Source organism: Syngnathus typhle, linkage group LG11 (assembly GCF_033458585.1).
Source record: "Syngnathus typhle isolate RoL2023-S1 ecotype Sweden linkage group LG11, RoL_Styp_1.0, whole genome shotgun sequence".
NCBI lineage: Eukaryota > Metazoa > Chordata > Actinopteri > Syngnathiformes > Syngnathidae > Syngnathus > Syngnathus typhle.
This window is the reverse complement of record NC_083748.1, coordinates 7,813,798-7,838,547: the sequence shown is the minus strand read 5'-3', so window position 1 is coordinate 7,838,547 and position 24,750 is coordinate 7,813,798. Positions and strand designations below refer to the sequence as shown.

Below are 24,750 nucleotides of genomic sequence, written 5' to 3'. Positions count from 1 at the left end.
GTTTGTGTTTCAAACATCGCATCCTGATGAACAATCACTCATTGGTCGTCGAATCTGCCGCTAACTCCGCATCGCCGCTGACAGCTTTATTTATGTTATGGATTTTCCTTCACTCTGTCCCGACTCCCTTTCCTCGCCTTCCTCTCCCCGTAGTCGTCTCCCCCTCGCCTCCGACCTTCTGACCTTTTTGTAAGCGTTTCATCAGAGAAGCCGTTGATGTTTTTCGAAAGCGCCGCGACAGACTGACAAGGGCGGCCGTCAAACCGAGCAGAGGAGCGAGGGAGCAGATCAGTGGAAAGCTTCACCGGCAACAACAATGTGACTCAACTTTTGCGCGCCGCCGCCACCGCCGCCGCCGCTTTAATGCGTAGCGAAGAGGATGGTAGCAAACGCTCGGTGACAGCTGCCAAGCTTTTCGAAAATGGTTTGACTGGAGAGACGATCACTTTCACGCTCATCTTCAGATTTAGTCTAATTAGTCTAATTGACATGTTTAAAGACACAATTATTTTTCTCTTTGCTCATTTATTTGACTGTGAGTCTGATTTACTGCATTGGTAGTTGCTCGGCATGGCACCGTTCCCCGTCATGGTGGACCGGTGAGGTAATAACCATTTCAATGCATCTTATTATGTCTTCTAATCCGTCAAGTATCGGGATGTTGGCGAACGCTGGTGAAAACGTCGCAGGGTAGCTCTTTTATGGTATTAGTATTTGTGGTATTAGTTCCGGTGGGGGGGCGAGGCACGGGGTGCCGACTTAAGCTATTAGCATGTGAGGCGCCGTGCGGGATGATCCATCCCTTGACAGGACGAGCTGTTAGCCAGTGTCGGACTAAATCACAATAGGCGGCCCGGCTTGACGGATTGACGGAGCTTTTGACACCCGTGTGGACCGCCCTTTTCCTTCCTTCTCTGCTGCTTGTAACCTCACATGGGAGATTAGGAGAGGCCAGTGCTTGGGAACTTGGAGGCTTTCTAAATAGTTTGCTTATCTCCTCTAGGGGGAAAAAAACAAAACAATGAAAGACTTTTTTTTTTTTTTACTCCTGCTTTGTGCGTGGTTTTGCTCCTCAAGGTAAAGACACTGGGAAGGATTTACTCGGTAGGGGGCTGCTTGAGCCACTATCAGGAGTCGAGGGGATGCTGTAGATACACTTATTGTGTGCGTGTGTGTGCGCGAGCACATTCAATTAACTGTCAATCACAGCGTGACCCCCCCCTGCCCCCCCTACACCCCGGACTGAATTCCTCTGGTTTTAGGTTCTGTTTTTCGAGCGGCTGTGACGGAGAAAAAAAAGCAAACAGGTCATCAGTTTTCTAAACTTGTATGTATTCTTTAGGGCACTTCATCACTGTGAGGAGATAGTCTTGTTATTTTTAAAGATGATTTCATCAGAGCTGCAGATGAGGTTTGAAGGCTTCATTGAAAGAGAGAGGATTGAGATCTTTGTCTGATTTTTTTTTTTCTCCACTTTGGTGTGCTTGTGCTTACACATGCGCGACCGTGTGCGATGGGCATTGTTGGCCGAGAGACATCTGCCACTAGATTATTCCCAGCTGTTATCTAAATAATTGTGTAATCCCCTCCTCCACCTTCCTTGCCCCCCCTTGTGTCCTCTTCGTCCACTTGATTGTGAATGGTTGAATGTTGACAGGCAACTGGCCTCTCTTCATTGCAACTGCTAAGAATATATCTTAAAAAAATATAAAAATAAATCCAATTCAGACACGAGTGGAATAGAGGAAGAAGAAATAATCTCTTGATTGTATCTCATTACATTGTGCAGGTGTTGCTGTTGTCACCGGTCATTTTCTGACATTTGGGTTGAAACACACTTGCACACCTGCCTGTGTCTTCACTCCGCCCCCTCCTACACTCACCCCTTGGCTCTCGGGGAAATAAAAGTATCCTAATCCCGGCAGATCAAGATTGCTGTCCGGCGCAGTTTTGCAAGCCTGTGAATTAGAGACAGCTCTCATGTTCCTAAGGAGGGAAGGCCATGTGTATTTGTGTGTGTCGCTGTGTGTGTGTGTTTGGGTTGGTAGGCTTTGAAGACTTTCGGGATTGAAAGGGGATGTGATAGGAGGGCTCTGGAAGGAAAGGAAAAAGAAAAAGGCAATTAAAAAATACGCGTAAATAAAATTGCACATGGTTCATTCCCCCTTTTTTTTTTAATTTCAACAATTCGTAGGTATTTATATTTATGTATTTATAACACAGCTCTTTAATAGCCAATTGTTTCCTGCTGATCTTATTGCTGGCCAAGCTCCGTCCGGTAGGCCACCTTCACGTTGAACATCCATCGCTCCCCTTTCCTCCTTTTCTCTCTCGGATTGGCTGTCAAGCCTGTTGTCTCTAATTATGGCGGCTCTGCGTTCCCTCCCAGCCTCTTCATTACATCCCGGCTGTCATCACAGTTTACTTCCAACATTTGCTAGCTCTCCTCACGCTTGTTCAATAGCAATCATTTAATTCTCTCGCAGTGATTTGACAGGAATGTGCCGCAAGGTCAATCAATCATACCCTTCAACAAATTCAACACAATGCAGCTGAACCATTCAAAAATGGAGACATTTCATACACATTCCTGTCCCGTTTGTTAACAAAATATTTTCATGCGCCGCCGTCACCACGGGTAAACACACATTTCTCATTTAGCTGCGGCGTAAACTCCTGTGTATGCTTTCATCGTATAAAAATTGCACAAATTGTGTTTGCTGGTCTGAATACACTGCGGGCTGAATGAACATTTTGTCACTACACCTGCTTGTCCCTGAAATAAATTAAACGGTGCGCTGACTATAGAGAAGAAAATCCGTTTTACTCCTCCTATTAAGTTTGTCGTCAGTAAGTAAAAGTGGAAAGCTGCCTTGAAATGCGCCCATTGGTTGGCGAAGGTCGGAGCTGCCGCGTACAATCTGTAGTCTGCCGCAATTTTGCGTTGTCTAAAAGGTCATTTAGGAACATTTTATCGGGGATGGAGAGTCGTTAAGAGCATCTCACAACTGACCCCCCCCTCATCCTTCTCTTTCTCATTCACTCTATTGCTGCATTTTGTGGTGTGAATTTGCGGAATTTCTTTGACCGATCAAATCACCTGGGCTACACTGAGTGCTCTTTGACCTCCAATGAAAAGGTCAAGATGGTTCCGTTGAGGTGTCATTCACTTCCTAAAGCGGAGAATGGTGAGAGGGTGAGGAGTGCCCCAAAATTTAAATGTCTCATCTCCTGACCCCCCACCACCCCACCACCCTCACACACACACCCTCCCACAGGGTTAATTGAAGGGGAAATTGATAGTTGTGTGCAGTAATTGTGGCTTTAAGAATTGTGCCGTCTCCCAGGGAGAAAGATGAGGACAGCTGGAGTAAAGAGAAAAAAAAAACGAGGGGGGGCGAAATCGGGACAGATGGAGGTACCGACAGCTCCACCCTGGAGCTTTAATGGGGGCCGACTAGCTGATGAGGGGGAGCGCCTTGATTGGTTAATCTGGAAATCTGGCCACATTCTAATATTCATTCCATTGATGATCCAATCACAGAAATATTCCATATTCCTCTCTTTTCGACTGATTCTTCCCTCTTATTCTCCTTCTCGTCACCCCCCTCCCCCAACCCTAACCCCCCCCCTCTTCTCCTCCCATCTTTCTTCGTCTCCCTGAGGAGGCCGGGATGGACAGATGAGCCGAGTGCGCGGTATCTGTTCGGTTCTGCTCTGCTGATCGCTGAAGTAGAGAGAGAACTTATCTTCGTCTGATGGCACTGAATGGACTTGCCCCCCTCCCCCCACGATAGGGGCTTTCCTTTGCCAGGGGCTGGCTGAGATTTTATAATTAGTATTCCTCCAGAAATAGAAAACCAGTTTTCTTAGGTGAAGTCGCCCTCTGATGAGTAAATCTAGCGGAAATGAAATCTATGTCAAGGAAGTCTATTTTTGGTGACTTCCCGTGTTTGCCAAACATATCGGCATCTATCGATTTAATCAATCGATCACTATGTCTATAATATGTTAAAACGTGATTTTATTGCTGCCATCGGCTCCCATTTCCCCCTCTGCCCCTTCTTCCCTCCACTGCCCCCTTTTCTCCCCTCCCCTCTCCTTTTGCTTTCTCTGTTCGTTAATGAGAATGTGTTAACGAGAAAGAAAGATCTATTGGGTGTAGCGCAATTTATCAGTACAGCGGAGGTTCGGAAGAGGGGAGAGAAAAAAAAAAAAAAAGACGTCGGCGGCGGGCCCTTCAAAGAAGTCCTATTCTTGTACTGGTGAATGTTTGATGAGACTGTGAAAAGTTCCCCCTCTAACGTCATGGTGTCTGAACAGAAGAGAACAGAACCGTTCTAATCATGCGGCACTGAAAAGAAAAAGAAGGGGAAAAAAAAAGACTTCTTACCCGATTTAATTAACTGATAAGAAATGGCTTCAAATTAATTTTTCAAGGATGTTAGATCGTGATTAAGAAAATACTCTGAAAAGAAACAGATGAATAATCAATTTTTCTAATCAACCTATATCAAATTTTAACTGGTTAATATGATAATTGTAGCAATTAAGGCAAATATTGTTGCATCCAGTTAATATATTCATATCAAATTATTTCAATCATTTTTATTTTTTTGTCTGTGCCTCTCAGTTGTACCTTCCTTTTTTTTTTTTTTTTTAATTCTATCCTTACATGATAAAGCGATAAGAAATGAGAAAGATGAAACTTTCCGAGATGTGAATGGGGCCTTTCATGCACCTTAGGAAAGGAACTTGCGCAGAATGACTTTATTTCTCTTGGTTTTACATTACAAGGCTGAGATGGATCTTTAGATTAACGTCGCTAATAGTCGCTAGCTTCACGATGTGTGCGTGCGCGTGCGTGCCCTCGCTCCCTCAGAAGCAGGCAAACGTACTCACCACTTCTAATCCGTAAAGTTTAAATCGTCTATTCAGTGAGAGGAAAGAGGATAATCGGATCCAGTTTGAATGAAAGATTGCGCTGTTGTTCACCTGCTAGTGGCCATCAAATGTGACACTGTGTATTGCTTCGGCAGTATAAAGGAGGTGAAGAGGGGCCAGTTAGAACCAGAGAAAGTGCTGGCAGGGGTTTGCGGGACTTTACAAGAGCTGCAAGTTCTTGACTTCAAAGATGTCTAATAGCCAGAGCAAACATAGACACACATGAGGTCCCTCTCTTTCCCTTCTCATGAGATGAGCATCCATCTCATCCTTGCTTCAGTGTGATCTTCGACTCAAGGGCAAAGTGTTTGCTGACTTTAATTACATGCTGCTCATATGATACACGCTGATTTCATTTGGCGACACTCACACAAGAAGGTGTTCCTGGCACAAACGACTGGATTGAGCATACATATTCAATTAGCCAAACTCATTACGAAAACTTGGCATTTGTTGTTGTTTTTTTACCCCCCCCCCCCCCCCTCCTTACGCCCGCTCCTTGCTGCGCAGAATTAATGGTTTTGATATGCTAATTAGTGGCTAATTTAATTTCAAAAGGCCTCAATTAACAGCAGCGTTGTGGACATGAGGAAGTTAAGCAGCGTAATCTAATTTGCATTAGTAACGAGCGGGGAGTAATTAGTTTCTAATTAGCCACTTCAGACAGCACTTGTGTTTACTTTCCTAATGAAGTGGAGGGCCTTTTTTTTTTCGAGGCAAGCTTGTGAGTAAGCAAGCGTCTTTATGAGGCGTTTGCATGGAGGTGTCAGTGTGTGGCTGGCGGGTGCTACCACACAGGAGCTCACTAAACACGCACATACATGCATAAACAAACACCGTCCATCAAATGAGCGCATGAGGATGAGCTCGCTTACACATGGCGCTATAGAGTGATGCGTGTGTTGGGTTTGGATGATGTTTGAGTGTTATGCAACAGATAGCGATGTCTACAAAATGCTGTCATCGGATATTTTGGCCATCATTAGTCAGCCACGCTATTTATTTGATGTGGTATTTTAATGGCCAAATATTCTATTTTACATTGAGTTTAAAGATTGTGCTAAACCCAGTCCATCGTCATACAGAGCCAAATTGCTTTTTTTTTTATAATGACCCTTTTCACCGCTGTCAATATGTCTCGCAAAACATTAACGAATAGGACACGATAAGTTTACTCAATGCAAAATCAACGTCCACAAAGGTTTGTTTAGAAATGGTGCGTGAAGGAATAACTAGTTACATTTCAACCTGTTGCCATCCATTTTGGTCATGGCCTGGATACGGGTTTATTTTTTTTTTACCATGTGAGACCATTATAAGGAGGCACACCCTTGAATTATACTGACAGCATCACTCTGGTATTCGTCTTCCATTAAACTCCTAACTAACGAACAGATGAACAAACAACCCAAATGCAAAGCCTGGAAGAATTGTTTTCTTTTGTCTTGATAGTTAAACATTAGTAAAGCTCGCTCTCCTTTGTGGCCTTTTAGTTTTATGGCATTGCTAAACCTTCAAAGTTAACAGTGGCCCAAGACCAAATGTTTGTCCATTCAATACATACTCGTATAACCTTCCAAAATGTTTGGATGATCTTGGCAAAGTCGAAAATGTATCTGGTAGCTCAAGAAAAACACTGGACACATTAAACATTTTTCTATCAGCAACGGTTTCAACTTTTCCATTCACAGACGCATCAATAAGAATTTGAAAACAACATATGTCCTGCTGGGCTTTATTTTTTTTTTTGCAAGGGAGCAGCATAGCAGACTTTTAAGAGAAGGGGGGCAGGGTAACCAGCAGCTGCCCTATTAGCCCAAAATCTGTTGTTCGGAGGAGGTGGGAGGAGGCGGAGCAACAAGGACTGAACGTTCACAAAGAGGAAGCACACAGCATTGGGCGTCTTTTAGTGTACTTTTTGGTCACACTTCCCCCCAACCCTAACCCCAATCCAACGCACAGGATTGGCTCTATTCTTGACAGAAAGGCGTTAGGGTTAGGCGTTTTTTTTCCTGGGAATAATGAGAGAGGTCAGAAAGCGAGGCAACTTCCTGCTCCAAAGTGCTGGGTCAGACCGCCGGTTGGCACAAGTAGAACACACACTAACACAAGCACACAAAAACAACACAACCCAAAGACATCAATAAATATGGAGGATGAAGTCGTCATTAATTAAGAGTCTGTTTTAGGACACTGACCTTGTCCAATAAGCAGCAATTTATAGCGGCAAACATCCACACAAATGTGCACCTACCTTTCCATATAAACACTCCAAACACATCCATAAATAGGCAACTGATTTACAAATGAGCTGACCTGTATGTTGGCCCTGCGCTCAGATAGGCCCACCCCCCCGCCGGGATGCATAAATCACAATGGAAATGCATATTCATGAGCATCTGAGGAGGTGGGGGATAAGTGTGTGTGCGTGTCTGTGTGTGTGTGTTGCGCACCATTGAGGCTTAGTTAAGTGCCTTTTATTTCATTGAGTTAAAGTTAAGGGCCGTGGACGGGCCTCACTCGGCCGTGTTGCTTTTGAATGGAAAGAAAGAGAAATAAAGAACTCTTAACTTTCACGTTTTAGTAGTATCCAGGGATGGCGGTAATGGAAGCGAGATGACGTTTCATGTCTCTTGTGTTTCTAGCAGAAGTGGTTTTGGTGTTGGACCTTTGCCTGCTGCGTGTGCGTATGATGTGAGCTGCTTTAACCTCCGCTTGTTTTATGGACTTATGCGAGGCTGTGGATGTGGCTGCTGCTAGATTAATTTACACAGCACTCACACTCGCTTGCCAAATCTCCCGCTTCTCTCTGCTGTCTGAAGACAGAGCAGATATTGCCCTGCGAGGTAAATAAATTACTTCCATCGATTGCTGTAGTTGTCAAGTGACTTTATCTCGGGCTGACTTGTCCAGATACGCATCGGCGTGTGACAGGGGTGTCTTTTTTTAAATAATGTGCCACTGTGTCTTCTTTTACATGTGTTTGTACGGGTGGCAGGGTAAAATCAGATCTTCCTGATGGCTATCTCGGCTTATTTAAAGCCTCCGCTAGAGTTACGTGAGTCTGGCTGTAGTTTAATGGAAACATTCCGACGTGTGCATTTTGGAAAGTCGGTGAATTGGGCGCAAAATATCACAGAGGGGTTTTGGGTACTCACCTTTTATCTCCGCATTGGTCACTATGACGACGTTGACACGCAGTCAATATTTGGGAATCGAATCGAGATCACCTCAATGTGTATTTTTATAGACTTTGACGACGACTATGCGGGAACGTTAGGGGACATTTTACCGCCCAAGCCCAGATGTGGCGGCGAAGGAAGAGGTTAGAAGTTCAGTGTTGAAAAGCAGAGGGTGTGCGTGTGCGTGTGTGTGTCGGCGAGCCGGGCCGGGCCGGGCCCACATGCGGTTTTAATAGACGCTATGCTGACATGACTGCAGAGGCCAAGAAGCCACCGTTAAAAAGTTTTGGAAAAAGTGTGAAAGTATGCCTCATCTGTTTAACAGTGGAACAACTGACCAGTGAGGGAGAGGCGCTTGTGCTCATTTAGTCATCACATTTTATTTCATACATGATCATTCTTGTGTTTGAGGTTGTGTGTGTGTGTGTTTTAGGAGGCTTTTTTTTTTTTTTAATGGTACCACAGTTTTGAAGCTATTTTAGTAGCTATTAGTCCATTAATCAAAATTCTCCGCACTGTAAAAAAATACAAGTTGTATTTTAGGGAGGCTGAAACAGTCATTTAAGATGGAAAAACTTTCAAATATGGATTATTGACATTTATGGTGACCATGTTAGTTAGCACAACAAAAATAAGAAAGTTGTTTGCTCATAACAATTTGGTGAGTTAGTTTTACTTGTAGCTTTAAGTTGGGGTACATAAAGTTGCAAATTCTTTGTTGAATTATTGATTTTCACAGCAGCAGAACTTCAAATTTGATCCAAGTGTGTTGCTTTGAACGTTTGAGTTCACCCAACTTTTTTTTTTCTACAGTGTGAGGTAATAGCAAGTCATTGTCTTTTTGTGTCTTCCACCAAAGTTATGTGGAAAAAAAAACATCATTCATCTCTGAATACGTTATTAATCCCAGACATATTTAATTTTGCATCAAAATGAAGAAAAAGTTTAAGATGGGTTAACTAAAATAAAGAATAAACAAGACAGCAACTTGATTTTGACAGGAGCTCAGCATTTCATGCTAATTATTCCTTTGTTTAATTTGATGAGATTCATCGAGATGAGAGCCGCATTAATTTCACATGATAACAGAGAGCAACAAATCGTGCTTTCTAAAGGAAATGTGTGGAAAAACATAAGGGTGTTGTTCAGCGAAAGCTAGCCGAAATGATTAATTGAATTGCATAAATAAGTGATGAAAAACATCATGAAACATAAACTCAATCTTAAGGGCTTGTTCGGCCTCCTTATTTATTTATTCTGTGCTTAACTTTTATTGCTCTGATAATGAAACTGGCCTAACCTGCATTTTTCACTTTAGATTTGCTTGATGGCCGCAGGGCGCTACGATGCAAATGAGTGGTGCGTAAGCAAGTGGAAAACATAAAAATGTAAAATAATGCTTAAGATGAAACAATAGTTGCATTTGAATGTTGTTCTAATTGGGGCAAATGGCTGACTAAATAAACTGACTTGAGTTGCTGGCTTGGTAGATCTTCTTCCTATCTGTGCTCTGGTTAAAAATTAAAATCCCAACCGGCATAAATCAGCGAGGAGAGAAAATTAATATACAGCGAGGAAGATTAATCAGATAGCTGCGCTTTCATTGTCATTTTCTCCTTTGTCCTCAAGTGTGACAAAAACATTATTGAACATCTTTACCTTCGCTTCGTTCAGCCACTCAGGCTCGGCGTGCTGGCTGTGAACCTAACAGTGTTTTAATATTCCCGCTTGTATATTCTAACCCTGACAGCACTTGAAATATAAGTCCTTTGCCTATTTGAAATCATGAATGTGAAATTGCATTAAGGCAGAAGTGTGTGGGCATGAAAGCTGGGATGTTAAATGGACATATGAATGCAGGGGTAAATCCGGACCTATTAAGCACTTTTCTTATTATTTCTGAAAGTGGAGCGTGATAATTAGTTTGGTAGAAATCCTATAGCGGGGTGGAGGTAAGGGTCTCAATAGTTGAGCCAAATTAATTTCTTCTGTCACCTTGAGCATACGCTCCTCTTAATAGGTTTAATCTATTTCACGGTGATTAACTTTTATTTTTATTTTACCACTCGACTGTGATGCCTTTTTTTTTTTTTCCTGCGGATTCCACTCTGCGGCTAAATGGTGTCTCGGTGCGGACACCCGATATAGACGCATGGCGTCATTACCGCTCGGCTCCCGACTCGGCGTGATCTGAGGGATGGCAATGGGCCGTTTTCCCAGGGGTCCTTGCAGCTGCGGCCCGGTTGTCATGTGATCCGAGCGTCTGGCCGGATCGCCCTTTTCTTCTCTTTTTTTTTTTTTTTTCCTCAGGAGTCACTCCAAGCCTTTTTAGTGCTAAAAGTTAACAATCATTCCTGATGTTAAATCCATCAGAAACCTTCATGTGCCACGAGGTTGCTTTAATAATCCCCCCTGTGTGTGTGTGCGCGTGTGTGTGTGAGTGTGTGCGTGTGTACGAGTAGAGGTTAGGGTGGGCCATGGGAAAGTGGAATACCTGAGGGGATTAGAACGATCCCAAAGACACTTTGTGTGGGACTCCAATCAAAAAGTCAGTCCGCATGAATTAAGATGTGTTTTGTATCAGCTCACATACGATGAAATCTTTAGCATACTCTGGCCATATGGCTGATTGTGTGTTTTGTCCACCGAAAAATATCGCCCGAAAAATGCTTTGTCTCAGTATGTATGCTTTATATTGTACTTTGCCGGAATGGCAACTTGGTTTCAACTTACACTGGTAAATTACACCCAGTCACTGAAATTACATCCTATAGACGAAGTGCGTGTGTGTGTGTTTCCCCTCATTGCTGACATCATCTCAAAGAGCTGTACTCCATGTCAGCTTTGATTAGCCTGAATGAAGTCCAACTGTTTTTGTGTTTTCGTCATTTAGGGGAAGAAAAATGGAAATGCAGCTGTTTTCGTGTGTGTGTACGTGTGTGTCGGAACGGATGGGTGTATGTGCTGGCGGGAATGGCTGAGTTGTGTGCAGCGCTGAGTGCGTAAGAGTGGTTGTCAACCAGGAATATTTAAGGTAAGGAAAGCTTGATGGGACAAAAGCCCCCCCCCCCCCCCACACACACACACACACACACACTCACACACAAAAAAGGGGAGGCTGTAGTTTGCCAATTAGCGCACCGCAAATGTGAGTTGTTGTTGGCTTGAGATCCGAACAAATAGTTGCAACACTGCGTGGACGTCGTCTACTGTGGTAGGTTGGAAACAACCACCATCTGGGACCAGTTGCTTTCTTCGATATTCTTCTGGTACCTGCAGTATTTTTCTAAGTTCTGTCTTTTGGTTGACTTTTTCTTTTTTTCTCAGCTTTTTGGAAATGTAAACACTCCTAAAATACATCCAGATGTTACCAGATGTGCCGCGCCACCACAAACACTGGGCAGGGAGCATATACGTGTGTGTGTGTGTTTTGTGTGTGTCCATGTGCCTCTTTGCCCAGCCATTCGCTTTTATGCCGACAAAATGATTGCCGGATTTTGCCACACATCTTTACTTTTCAAATAGTTTGTGTGCAGCCTGGTTGAATTAAATACGCTTTTAAGTGCAGGAGAGTCAACGTGTGACAAAGACAGCAATTTTGCAAAAATATTGACCCTAATGGCTGCTCAATTATCTGTCTCTGACACACACACACACACACTTTGGCATATCCTGTACATGCGCGCAAACATTAATGCAGCAAGGCAAACATTTTGTGTGGCAAAGCTCCATTTGGATTTGTCGCTACAAGAGGTTGGAGTGAGTTCAAGCGCTTTGTGTAGGCGAGGTTGAGAAGGCTGTAATTGTGGGGAAAATGCTCTAAGTGATTGTTTACCACGTGTCCACACACAAACACACACATACACATGCACAAAATAATATCATAACCATAATTAGGCTCCATTTCACTCACATGCACACATTTCTACCTTGCGATTTTTCAGCTGTCAGGATGCTATACACACTTGTACTATGTGTGTGTGTGTGTATTTGTTTACATACGATGGTCATGTCGAAAACCTTGCTCCTGGGGGAATAATTACCGATGAGGTTTTCTGGCCGTTTTTTCCTCATTAGTGTGAACGTGGTGAGAAATTGTGGAACTTCAGCTGGCATAAGCACATACACACCCACACACACACATGTTAGCGGCAGCTGATGCTACGACTGTACCAGATATACACGGTGTACTTGCCTCACCGCAAGTTTATTTTGTCCCGTGTGTGCGTGAGCAACATCTGGTCCTCTCCTTGGATTCAAACGTCACCTTGTTTGTTTGGCTTCGCCCTTACAAACACACCATTAGCGCCGCCCGACTATTCCCGGCCTCGGCCTTAGTTTAGCTCAGGCCTGCCGCCTGACTCACTGGAGGTCCCTGCAGGCAAACCTCAGTCCTACCAGAACCGAGGAAGAACCGAACCACAGCGCACCGCCCAACCGCCACAATGTAACCCTAGCCTGTATTTGAAGCTCCACTGTCTTGCAGTATGCGTGTGTCCTACGGCACCTCTGATCTGTAAAATCCACCTTGTCCGCTTGCAGACATACTAGTAGGCCCGGTTTATGGAAGGACATAAAAGCAGGAGACGTGAAGAAAGGAAGGCAAGCGGTGGTTGGAAGAGGGAGAAAGAAAACAACAAAGGTGGTCAGGAGTCAGGACAAAAGCAGTATTGTATCATTGCAATGACTTGTGAGTTGAAAGGCTGAAATGTCCTCCCCAGAGTTCGCTCATAAAGCCTGGAGGACGGGCTTGGCAGCCGAGTCCAAAGCCAGACAGTTTTGGCGCTCCAGTGCAGAGAGATTCCAGTAAGAGGAGATGTAAAAATCAATTTGCAGTGGGGAAGGTAAACAATCGCAAATGACAAAACGCGACGGTTCTTTCCATTGCGCGTTTGCTTTTCTTCTCCTCTCGCTACTTTCACGGTTATTAAATAAGACAAATGCAAAGGCGAAGCGAGTGACTAATCAGGAGTGTTGCGGGAAGGGAGCCCGGTTTGAGTTTTACCCCTTCAAATACCCGAAACAGATTTTCCGCCACTACGCACGCTCTGTATGCGGATCCTCTGAAGTTGGAAAAAAAAGGAATAAGCGCCAATTGAAACAATAATGTAAGTGGTATGAAATTTTAAAATATTTTGAAGTACAAATGAATTTTTGTTGTTGTTGTAAAGTCATTAGGACTTTACAGTGGTACATGCTAAATTGAATCGTTGAAAAAACGTGTTCGCCACCTTGGAGATGAAAAATTACGCTATTCTGTTTTTTTTTTGTTGCTCAAGAGTCAACCCGGTCGAGTTCCGAGGGCCCTCTGTGCTTTTGACAAACGAGGAAGTGTGGACGGTCCATTGAGGCTGAGGTCAATACAATTGTGTAGCTGTAGAAACAATGGAGGGATGACGGTGAAAGAGATTGAAAAGAGAACGGCAAAGCGAGTCCTTGGGGCCTGTTTGGTGGTTAGGGGCCATCGGGGCCCCAGCAGAGACCTCCATTAGTGGAACGATCTAACCCCGGGGGAGCCAGCGCCGTGGCGGACCTCTGCGGCGAGGGCCGTCTGTTTAGCAGCAGTTTGTCCGCATTGCTCATAACATCGATCGAGTGTGGCCGGCCGAAGCCGCGGGAAAGCTCTTTGCCGCTGAATAGGCCGAACGGCGGCGGCATCGATAAAGTCGAGTAGAGCGCTTCCGGGCCGTGCACCTCTTTGGTCATTTGGTGAAGACGGACACATCTTATTCAATACGTACGCCACATGGCTGCCTCAAGGCACGTTGAAGCTTTGGCTGTATATGAACACACTTGTGTGTGTGTGTGTAATGATTTGTGTCTTACACACTCTAATCCTCTTTACGTCCTCCTCTTGTGTGTCGGATGAACAGATCCGCTTTGACTGGCTGGGAACAATATGAAAGAGAAAAAGTGAGGAAACAAACATGTTTCCCAGGCTCACGTTATCCCTTCTTTCACTGACCCGGAGATCTGTTCTCTTGCCCTCCACATTCTCGTTTTGTACTCTCTGAAGTCACATTCCATAAAATCACCGACTGCCACGAATGGCGGTAATGAGAGATAGGACGGACGTTAAAACTATAATGCTGGTTTGCACGTAACAGCTTTGGAACCTTACCAAAGCCCTCCTTTTTTAAAAGTCGATTAATGACGATAATTGTAATAACGATACATTCCGTGTTTCAGACGAACACTGATATCATATTAAGGAAAGAAATAGGATGATATAACATATCAGAGTGCAGAATCTGTCTTCCTGCGCCCAGTACAAATTCACCAAAATCGCGCCACAACTTAGACCTGCTTTTACCTGGTCTAAAGTCTACTTTCTGTCACCAGATTGTCAGGTGCGCCCAGAAGGGCAAGATTCCCAAACACGGTAAATTAGATATGGCTCGAAAAGGAAAAACAACGTGGCGATTTTTACGCCAAATGGTCATGCGTATAGCTACGAAAATATCTGGACCTTCTGAAATTGAACAAAAAGAACTGTTTGACCAATTGACAGTCAGGGCGCTTTTATCGGCTGTATTCTGATCTCGTTCACAATTGGCGGCATTAAATACAGTCAGATATTTCGAGGAGATGTTCGATGTCCCCAGATGTGAATTGGTTATAAATATTGATATTCAAAATTGTTGGTTTTCTTATCAGAACAAATCCACACTTAACACACCTCAGACCAAAAGATGGGCTCATCTTATAAGGCATAACATAAATCGGTGGACCCGGCCTAACTTAATCCACTCTGTTTTTATTTATTTTTTTCTTGTGTGTGCTTTGTGGTTTTGTGTGTAAAGCATTACACTGGCAAACAAACCAGTTTAATGCTTTTGTACAGAAAGCATCAATTCTTAATGGGATAATAACATGCTAAGTGACTCGCAATAGCAGCAGCAGCTCTGTTTATTGACAAAGCCAAGCCACAAACAATAGGCACACATTAGCATTAGCCTTGATGCGCATCACGGAATATGACAGACACATATATCCAGCGAGTGTTTCGAATGTCGTTTGAAACCAGACTCCCTAATAAGACAAGAGCGCTGTCTGTGGCATTTCTGACTTTTCCACTGGAATCATCCATTCATCCAACCCGTTTCCTGCCCCAGGGTCTTCCTCTCAGCCCGGCCAGGCGATGAGAGGGAAACCTCTGTCTCCCGCTCGTCCACAGTCCCGCCCCTCCCCTCGCTCACCACATCCTTTTTCATCACTTTTCCTTTCCCTTCGCTCTGTTGGGGTCACTTCTGGTAGGGCGACTGGAGTCTCGTCTTTGCTGGATTTTGCTTGTCTGGCTCTGGAGCTGACACGGCGGGCACATGACTCACTGTGAGTCACACTTATTCAGGCTCTTTGCTGAGGAAACGTTGCTGAATAGGAAGAGAAGTGGCTTTCTCAGACTGGTACCGGAAAGCACAGTCATACATCTGAACAAATACCCGTGGATCAACTTTAAATAAAGTTTTGAGGGAGGAAAATAAATAAATAAATCACTTTAACCTTGAAACGTCCCCTCGCCCAGGCACAAGCTCCCTCTTTTTTTTTTTTTTTTCTTTTTCCTCATCTGTTAAATGTTTGAGTGTTTGATAGTTTGAGGTCTATAGCAGAACCCGCCCGGGAATTAATGTCATTCATATGCCCCGCGGAAATTACTTTTGAAATGCATATAATCTAAAACATGCAAATGAGGCTGACTTTGTGCACCCCTGTTTAATATGAATTATCATTTTCTGAATACCTATTATTACTGCGTACATTTCTCCAATTATATTGTTCCTTTTTGTCACTTTTGGATATTGACGCACATGTGCACATCAGGAACGCCGAAAGCATGCACATGCCCGGTCACTTGTGCTCACACACACGCGCACGTAGAATAATGTCTTTGTGAGAGTTGTATTTTAATGAGGAGTAATAAGGATGGTAATGACCCCGTCCACGTCTGCCTATCTCTCTTTCTCTGCATTTTTTTTTTTTTTACATTCTGCTATACAGCTTCATCTATTTTTATACAGGAGATCATTCTGGTTGAAAAGTAAAAAAATGCAATGCATTTTGCAGATTGTGCACAAACGTCCCAATCAAAAGTCCTTAAACAGCAAATGAAAATAACAAGGCAGGAAGTACAAGTGTTTCTCATCAATTTTTTACCAAGGAGTTGAAATATTGATGTGTTTTAAAAGTGAGCAGTGCGTGTTTAGTTTGTCGCTTCTTTTTCTGTTCTGGTGATAGAGCACTTATTAATGTCCTTGTCTGAGAGGCTGACTTTATTTTTTGTCTTAAATTGAACGGAAACCATCGCTTTTTTCAAACGAATTACTCTATTAATTTATTTATACAGCGCCATAAATTATTCTATTAATATTAGTATGTTCCAAATTAGTTCGACTACTCTCAGTGTTCCTTTTACTTTTTAATTAGGATGCTTGTCACTATATAACAAAGATTTTCTTTCCTTCCCATTCTGTGATGAATTATAAAGAAGTCATTTTTTTAATGCAATGAGAAACGGCTACGAAATTATTCATCTTATAATATAATGCAGTATAATATGTGCAATGTGAGACTAAAAAAAAGTGACGAAAAGAGCTAGAGGAGCAGAAAACTAACAAGTTATATTGAGTCGTCTTTAGTTGGTGTTGATTTTTACTTTCCATGCTTGTCTGAGACTGTTATTTGTGCACAGTGCGCGATATTATCTTGTTTTACTACTTTTGGATAGCATGTCAATTAATTACCTCAGCTTGGTCCAAGTTCAAAAGTAGTGAAATTCAATTAATTTGAAAAGTGGACATGCTATCATTTCCTCTCCATGTCTCCTTTTAACGTCTGGCCTGTTTTTCTTTTTTTTTTTTTTTTTACTGTGCTCTTATTCAATTATATTTGATTAAACTTGCTCTGATCCAATCTATTAATTAACTGAGAAATGCAAAGTGCCCCGACTTGAAAGCCCCGCGTATAATATTATATTATGTCCACTTTGATATTTATTTATTTATATACACCGCACTGTTTTAAATCCTTTGTAACACTTTATGACTGCCGTCGCCCCTGCGTAGGTGATATTAAATCTACTCGACTCATTGTCCTTGTAATGCAAATTCTGATCATAAATTGTGTCACCTAAAGGCAGGGAATGGGCCTCCTTGGCAAATAAAGTTCTTCTTTTTATCTCTTCCGCAATTTAATGCTTTCACGGAAGGAAATATGAATTTTCATATCTAATTTAAGTGTTCCTTTGTTCCGTGGGATTCATATAGCTCAGGTAGGAATCCATTTTTATGTTTAAAGTTTTGCAAAATAAATGATGGACTGCAGAACTTGGAGCAGTTGACTAAATTTCCTTGATTGGCATTTGTTTTAGTCATTTATTTTAGCTTTTTTTTTCAGAATGTTCTGAACTACTGCTTGCATGCAGTTGTGGTACGGAGCAGAAATGACCATTAAATAAATAAATTGGAGCAAAATTACCATTCAAAGATGGCATAAAGCTGAACAAGAAACGAACGTCACATGCAAGAAGTAATTCAAAAAAACATATATATCTTTTTAAATATTTGTATATTTTTTAATATTTTTTAAATATAAAAAATATTGAAATTGACTCTATAAGTGCAACTGAGACATTTATGTCATCTAGTGGTAATTGGTGGTATTACAACTAAAACCTATAGTCTACATATCCACCTACATATCCACAATTCAGTACCCGAGAATTCACATATTTGCATTTTTATTTTTTCATACTATGCAGAACATTCAATGACAATCTACAGAATTTTTAATGATCAATTCATCAATTATATTGACCATGTCTAGTGCTGTTGTTCAAAGATTGAAACGCATCTCTCCTAATGTCTTTCTTAGCCCACACTCCACCATTTCAACTTCTATATTCCTGAGTGGCCGAGTTTCATCAGAATTTCTTTTCCTCAGCCAACATCACCCCCTTCCCTTCGCTCTCCCTCCTTGCCTTCCTTCCATCACAGTTGAAGGTCATCCTAATAAAGCGCTCTCTCAGGACGCGGCGGCTAATTGCTCAGCTGCTTTCACATCCAAATAAAGGCACACGGCCTTTTTCTCAGCCCTTCATTCCTCCGCCGCCTCACCTTTCTTCCACCACTCTGAGCATGAACCTGACCTCCGTTTACTTCTCTGGTAAGATGAAGGGGAACTTTCTTTTTGTTTTTCCATTTTCATCCTCATGATCACTTTACACATGAACTTTACCTCTTTTGGAATGTGCAAAAACCTCAGATAAATGAGGTGTGCATGAAGTCCGTTCCTTCTACAAATATTTGTGTGTACCTTTGTTTCTGTAGTCACTGTTTTAAACCGACAGTGGCCGTCGAGCTGGTAAATCACTTACTGCTCTATGAAGGAAGGGCCCAAGAGTGTATGTTTGCCCCGGTCACACAAACATACACACACACGCCAAGCGATCTCATGGGTGCGGAATGCTCTGCGTGTTTACCTATGGCTCCAGAACCCACCTGACCGAGGGAGGCTAATCTTTATGGGCTCTGTAAACAGGGACTTTGTCTTCACAAAAATACACCATGCACACAAATGCACAGATAAAAGCCGCTTTCAGTCTGATTCAATTTTCATGACTTTTTTTTTTTTGCGTCTTAGTTGAGCACCCTAGTTCGGATTAAAGTCCAGGCCAGCTTCTGCCATACCTGACGTTGCACTTTGAAGCCATCCAGTCGCTGGCTCGCAGATATTGGCCCGCATGTGACGACGGGACTACGTGTGTGATAATAGCGCTCACCTGTTAGCACTGGAGCGAGGCCAGGGCAACCGCAGACATCCAGCCTGAGCTGTTCGATGTTTGCCAACCTGTTGGAACGTAGCCAGAGTGGCCCGGAGCACTGCCGTTAGCCTGTTAGCTTTAGTGTGCGTTTGAAGTTTACCTGCCTCGGGCATGCATAATTTGTGTTCACGACCAGATTCGGAGGAAGAAAGTGATGATATGGAGCCATGTGTGTGTGCACGCTTGAAAGAGTGTGTTATTGCTTCCTTCATGACCTCGTCACTCCTTATATCAAAACTAATAGTCTGCTCGGATATGCCGGCCAGATATTCCTTCTACCCTTGGTTGCTTTCAGTTTGTACTCCTTATGTATTGTGTTAGGCCGGATTTGAAATATTGAGCTATAGTATGTGTTTTTTACTTTAGTGGTCTAAATTGTCATTGGGAAAGTTTCTCTTGTGCTGCTAAATATTGCTCACTGTTCCTTTAATGTGGATTGGGATGAACTCGAAGCATACAAAAACGAAATAATGTGTAGTATTTTCATCGTTACATTTATTTTGGGTCACACCCTAAAAACGCATGAAACTAATCTGTATTTCTTTCAGTCATTATTGAAATAGTCAAATATCTTTAAGTAGCAGAATACACAGTACCGGAGGTCCGTCTCAAGCCCTGAAACCAGGATTATGCAAGCCTGCTTTGTTATTGGAACATTCATAGGTGCTTTGACACAAATGCAAATGTAGTCAAAAATCTTTTTAGTCAACAAGTTCAATGTGTGCTCTCGGCGTTTGGAGTTGCGTGTGTCACACTTGATATCATTGGACGAGCCAGACTTGATTGGTGGGTTTGTTTCTAGCGATTGGGGCAAGAACAGAATCCTCGAGGGAGTGGGCGAGGGCAGGTGTCGTCCGCGGTTTATTTAGTTGAGACTATGGGTGTGTAAAATATCTCTAAATGATGAGTTACAGGAAAACTGAGTTGGGATTTCCAGAAATCCTGAATGTGTCTTTTTTTCACGGAAAGACATTAGTGGACGCTGACAGCAAGCAGGATGCAAGAAAGAAACACCTGTCATCTTAACGGAATGGGAAACATGTATGCCGTACATTCAACGTCAACACAGACTCCTTCAATTTTGCACATTTCTTGTCTTACTTGCTCAGAAAAACAGATTGAGCAATGAAAGATTATACACGTAACCTATATGGATTCTATTTCAGGGGGAGAACTTTAATGTTTTCCAGGGTTGAACCTGCCACTAGTTACCGGGCGCAACCGCAGGCAGGGAAAGACAAATGATTCAAGAGTAGGATGAAAGTAGATTGGATGGAGTGCACATACTGGTACAGACATTTTCCCTCCCCCTTTACCTCCTCCGCTCTCACTCCCTCCCTCCCACACTTATTCCCTCACTTCTTTGCCTAATAAGCAGCGTTCCTGTGAGCTGATGCAAGGCGGAGGAAACAGAACAGGCGTTCTGGGACCGCTGGAAATATTCCCACATGAGGCATAACATGATAAAGACTTATTATCTCACTAAGCTGCTGTAAACACAGATGCGCGCATAAATACACACTGTACACAACTCTCTCAGTTGTGCCTTTGCTCTGACAACAAACTCGGAGTGAACTTGCTTTAGGAGTAGTGATGAGCGCTGACCAGGAGGAATCTGACAGAGCCAATCCCGCTAACAAAGCCACAGAGTGTAGCCGCTCGCTGGGCATTGAAGTTGTTTGAACCCCCCTTACCCAACACTCCCCCACACCACCACTCCCCCCCGGCAGCAGTGGGAAGGATCAGTCAAGAGTTTGGCTGATTATGAGGGCAATCTTTTCGGGAACATCTGAATAGGCAACGTGTCAAAACAGGACCGGTCTGTGTTCATCAATCACTGCAGTCACATCCGTATACACATATGCAACCCGGCTGTGAGCTAATCTATTACAGTACAAAAGCTAGGTGTCATCAGGAACATGTTGAGTCTTATTTTCTCAATCCCAATTAGACAGACCCCCCCCCGCCCCTTTTCTCTATCTCTCTGATCAGCCTTGCCTCATCTTTCCATCCCTCTCGCTGCGTCCCCTCAGGCTACGGTGGGAATGTCTCTTCCGCACACACTCTCAGGTCAGAGGTTCAAGCTCGAGGGGGTGGGATCTTATAGCGCGGTGAAGAAGACGACGACGCGCAGACAGAGTGCGCTCGGCACGTCCGGGCAGGCCTTTTTCACGAGCCGCTCCTAGTCGCTGCCAGAAGCACTTGAACCTCCAGTTATGTGCATGTCTGTGTGGGTGTGTGTGTGCATCATAGACCTAATCAAAGACTTCAGGCTAGATTTATGCCCCTGCCTTTTCCCCGACCTCCATTACACCAGCTTATATACACCCATTAACAGGATATGACAGAGTACACACCCTTTGGAGCGTCAGAGCACATTGACTGTACGTGTGTGTGTGTGAAAGACAGGTTATGTGCTCACTTCCCCATTAGGTCCCTGTCCACCTGTGAGCTCTATCTCCGCAGCATATTGCTAATGAGGTCAATGAGGAAGCGTTAGCAACAGATGGGCGTGCAGTACATTACGGCGCCGTGCGGGCCCGACTGGCGGCCCGGGTGATTCATGCTCAGTGAGACGCCTGATGACGCCAAGAGTTTTGTCGCTCGCTACAAAGTCAGTGGTGATCGCTCGTCACTATGCTTCGTATTACCTCGGGGAGGAGTTTGGCCGAGTAGGGGTTCGCGTAGAAGCGGGAGAGATGCTTGAGGTTGGAGATTAAGTGACTAGTTTTAAATGTCACAATAACGTTCGACGTCTTAGTTTTAACATCCCGGGCGGATGGGTGTCAGCAGCTGGAGGGGAGGGTTAGGAAGTGCCGCAGTCTTGATTTATGCTTTTCAAGTGACTGCTTATTAAAGAGGAATTCTTGACCAGACTGTTAGCACCTTGTTCTTCTCAACCGCGACATTACGAGAGCACATTTCTAAACAATTTTATTTCATTAACATTTGCAATTGTTTTAATAGACCACTACAATTCAAGCTACTTTTTGGGGGAAGTTTAGTTGATGGATTATTTAACACATCAGGTAATTCACAATGATATTTTAACAGATAATTTTACGCTTTTTAGTCACATTTGATAATTAAGGGATACGTTCAGATGGTAGAATTCAATTCAATTAAAATCAATAATTTGCAAATAAATGTATCTCGAAAACCTGAACCAACCATGCATTTGTCTGACATGGAAAGAAACTAGATTTTTTCAAAGATCTAATTGGTTGCAAGGTCTCTAAAGCAAGTTAGCCATCGTGGTAGCAAGAGAATGCACGGACAGCTGGAATGGTGACAACAATTCCAAATTGCAGTATCAGTTCACACATGTAGTTGGCATTGATCAACTTTCATTAAAAGCGTGACTGGTGACTTCATCTTGTGGTTACACAATCTGTCTGTAATTGAGCCTTTAATTTTTTCCTCAACAGATGTTGTAGTTGTTAAGCAGCATTATCGTCACCACAAAACTCCCGATCTGTTTCCATGGTCAAAAATCAGTTTTGACTATTTATCAAAAAATCCCAGTGCTGCTGTTGATCAGCAAGTATGACACGGCACAAGTAAAATCCAGTGTTTGGATAATACTATGTGGTTCTGCCACAAGATGGGAAAAAACTGAAAACGTTGACCCTTTCAACTTGCATCATTGCCACCTGCACAATAACACATTTAGGCCTCGGTCCCCCAGCAAGCAACTGGCAACATCCCCTTAATGGGGGCTGCTCGTGTGTTATCTTAACCTCACCTGCTGTCACACTTTCACAATGACAATGTGCGCACACAAACACACACAACACACACACACATTGCCTCAGAGGCAAAGAAAGTTGGAATCTCTGATGAAATGTCTTTTATTATTTCCACAGAAGGAACACCTTCCGCTGTTCTAAAAGCCGGCGCACAAACACACAATCCCACAGAGCTCGTTGGATAGAAAGTCTCCGTGGCATTTTGTGTACCCACAAAACGAGCGCATCTGAAGTTTCCATCTAACGCTCGTCTGCCGTGTGTTAATTTCTAAAAACTGCAGAAAGTAGAAAGGCGAGATTGAGCTTGTCATTAGGAGTTTGCAGCTAGCGTGCTTGCGTGAAGCTTTGTTTTGTTTTGTATTAGCCGCGTTGTGTGAGCTATACCGACGCGCTCGTGTGTGCGTGAGTGTGCGAGCGTGCGTCTCGGCACTCCCACGCTCGCGCTCCCTAACGATGGCAAATATGCCCCGTGTGTTTGCAAGGCGTTGTTTCTCAAAAACAACAACACATCCAGGAACGGCACGTTTTGTCTAGTTTTGTAGAAGGAGGGCGCTCTAATTAGAGAGGCCCTATGAAGGTGCTTCAAACAAGCCTTGTCAAAGAGCAACCTGCTCATGGCTCACACACGGCGCACACATGCCACCTCTGATTATTGGAGAAATGCGTGTTTTATTTAACTATATCGCAGGGTATTAGCAGCCTTGTCAGTTTAGATTTGCTGCCTGTCTGATCCTAATCCGCGCGTACGCTCCCAGACGCACACATCTACATGCAGACAAAAAGTCTTGCTTCAGGTGTCGCTTTGTGGCTACTTGTGCGTGGGTGGTTCATGACCAAAAAGCCCTTTTGCACAAAATGCACACGCACTCACATGAGCGCGCACACAATTCACTTGTCTATCTCGCCGTGTGTTTGCTTTAGCTTCCAGACTTGTTTACACTCTCAGATAGGAGTGTGATTTCTGTGGAAAACTGTCCAGGTTGCGTTTGTTTAATCCATATTGCCCCCCCCCCCCCACTCCCGTCCCATCCTGTCCTGTTTGTCCACCACCAGGTGCCAGTGATGATGGTGGAATCAGCCTCTGAGACCATTCGAACGACACCGTCCGGCCAGAACGGAGTCAGCAGCCTCAGCAGCCAATCAGACGGCGGAGGAGGGAGAGAGGGCGGGTCTAACGGCGACGTAAATGGAGAAATCAGCCCGGTCGATCTACTGCACCTGCAACAGCAACAGGTGTGTGCGTGCATTCCCCTACGCGTCTATCTAATCGTGATCGTCAAGTTAAAAGACGACCCACTTTTTGCGACATATGTACAGTATGAACACGGCAAGTTGTTACATAATGCACACACGGGGCAACTTGTGACAGCCCTTTCATCAGCTCATACTGTTCATTCCTCATTATGCAAATAGTTCCCAGTGAAGGCATTCTGAGACATGTTTTCCAGCGTTGAGAACCTCACAGTGCAACACACCCGTGTGCACAATAGTCGTGTGTCGAGGTTCTGTGTTCATTTGTTTTATTTTGTCCCTCGTGCATAAAGTGTTTGTCAGTGTTTGTGTGTATGACACATCCACATGATGTTTCTCCAGTTAGGTTGTTTGTTTTGTCTCCTGTGCGTCAGATGCGACTCATCCCCCCCCCCCCCCCCCCCCACACACACACACACGAAAAGGAAGTGTGCGTTTGGTTTAGGCTCCGCCATGACACCTGCTTATATTCCCGATGAGGCCCATGAAAATAATCTGCCTAATAATTATGATTTCGCCTCACCCGAGGCCTTTCGCTTCCCGTTCTGCCCCCCCTGCCCAATTCGTCCCCAGACTGCACCCTCACTCTGCTTCCTCAGCAACCTTCACCAAGGACACACATGCAGTTAAGCCCGAATGCACATACATAAACAGCCAACCTGTAGCGCACACACAAAGCGAGTCTTTCTTCTCTCAATGTTTTTGCACCTGTGTGTGTGTGTGTGTGTATGCTGGTATTTCCTCTCTTGAGTGAGTTACCAACCACAAACATGCCTCCTTCTCTCTTTCCATCTTTTTCTCTTCC

General features: G+C 43.7%; 1 protein-coding gene across 7 annotated transcripts in view; it reads left to right on the top strand.

The window, feature by feature from the left end:
- The window catches only part of foxp4 (forkhead box P4), a 70,626-nt gene that overhangs the window by 4,517 nt on the left and 41,359 nt on the right, over nucleotides 1-24,750 (top strand). For all 7 annotated transcript variants that reach the window (XM_061291410.1, XM_061291409.1, XM_061291408.1 and 4 more), the window contains one exon: nucleotides 23,748-23,927. In XM_061291410.1, the coding sequence (XP_061147394.1) occupies nucleotides 23,757-23,927 (171 nt within the window). In that variant the 5' untranslated portion in view covers nucleotides 23,748-23,756. The remainder of the gene's footprint in view (nucleotides 1-23,747; nucleotides 23,928-24,750) is intronic.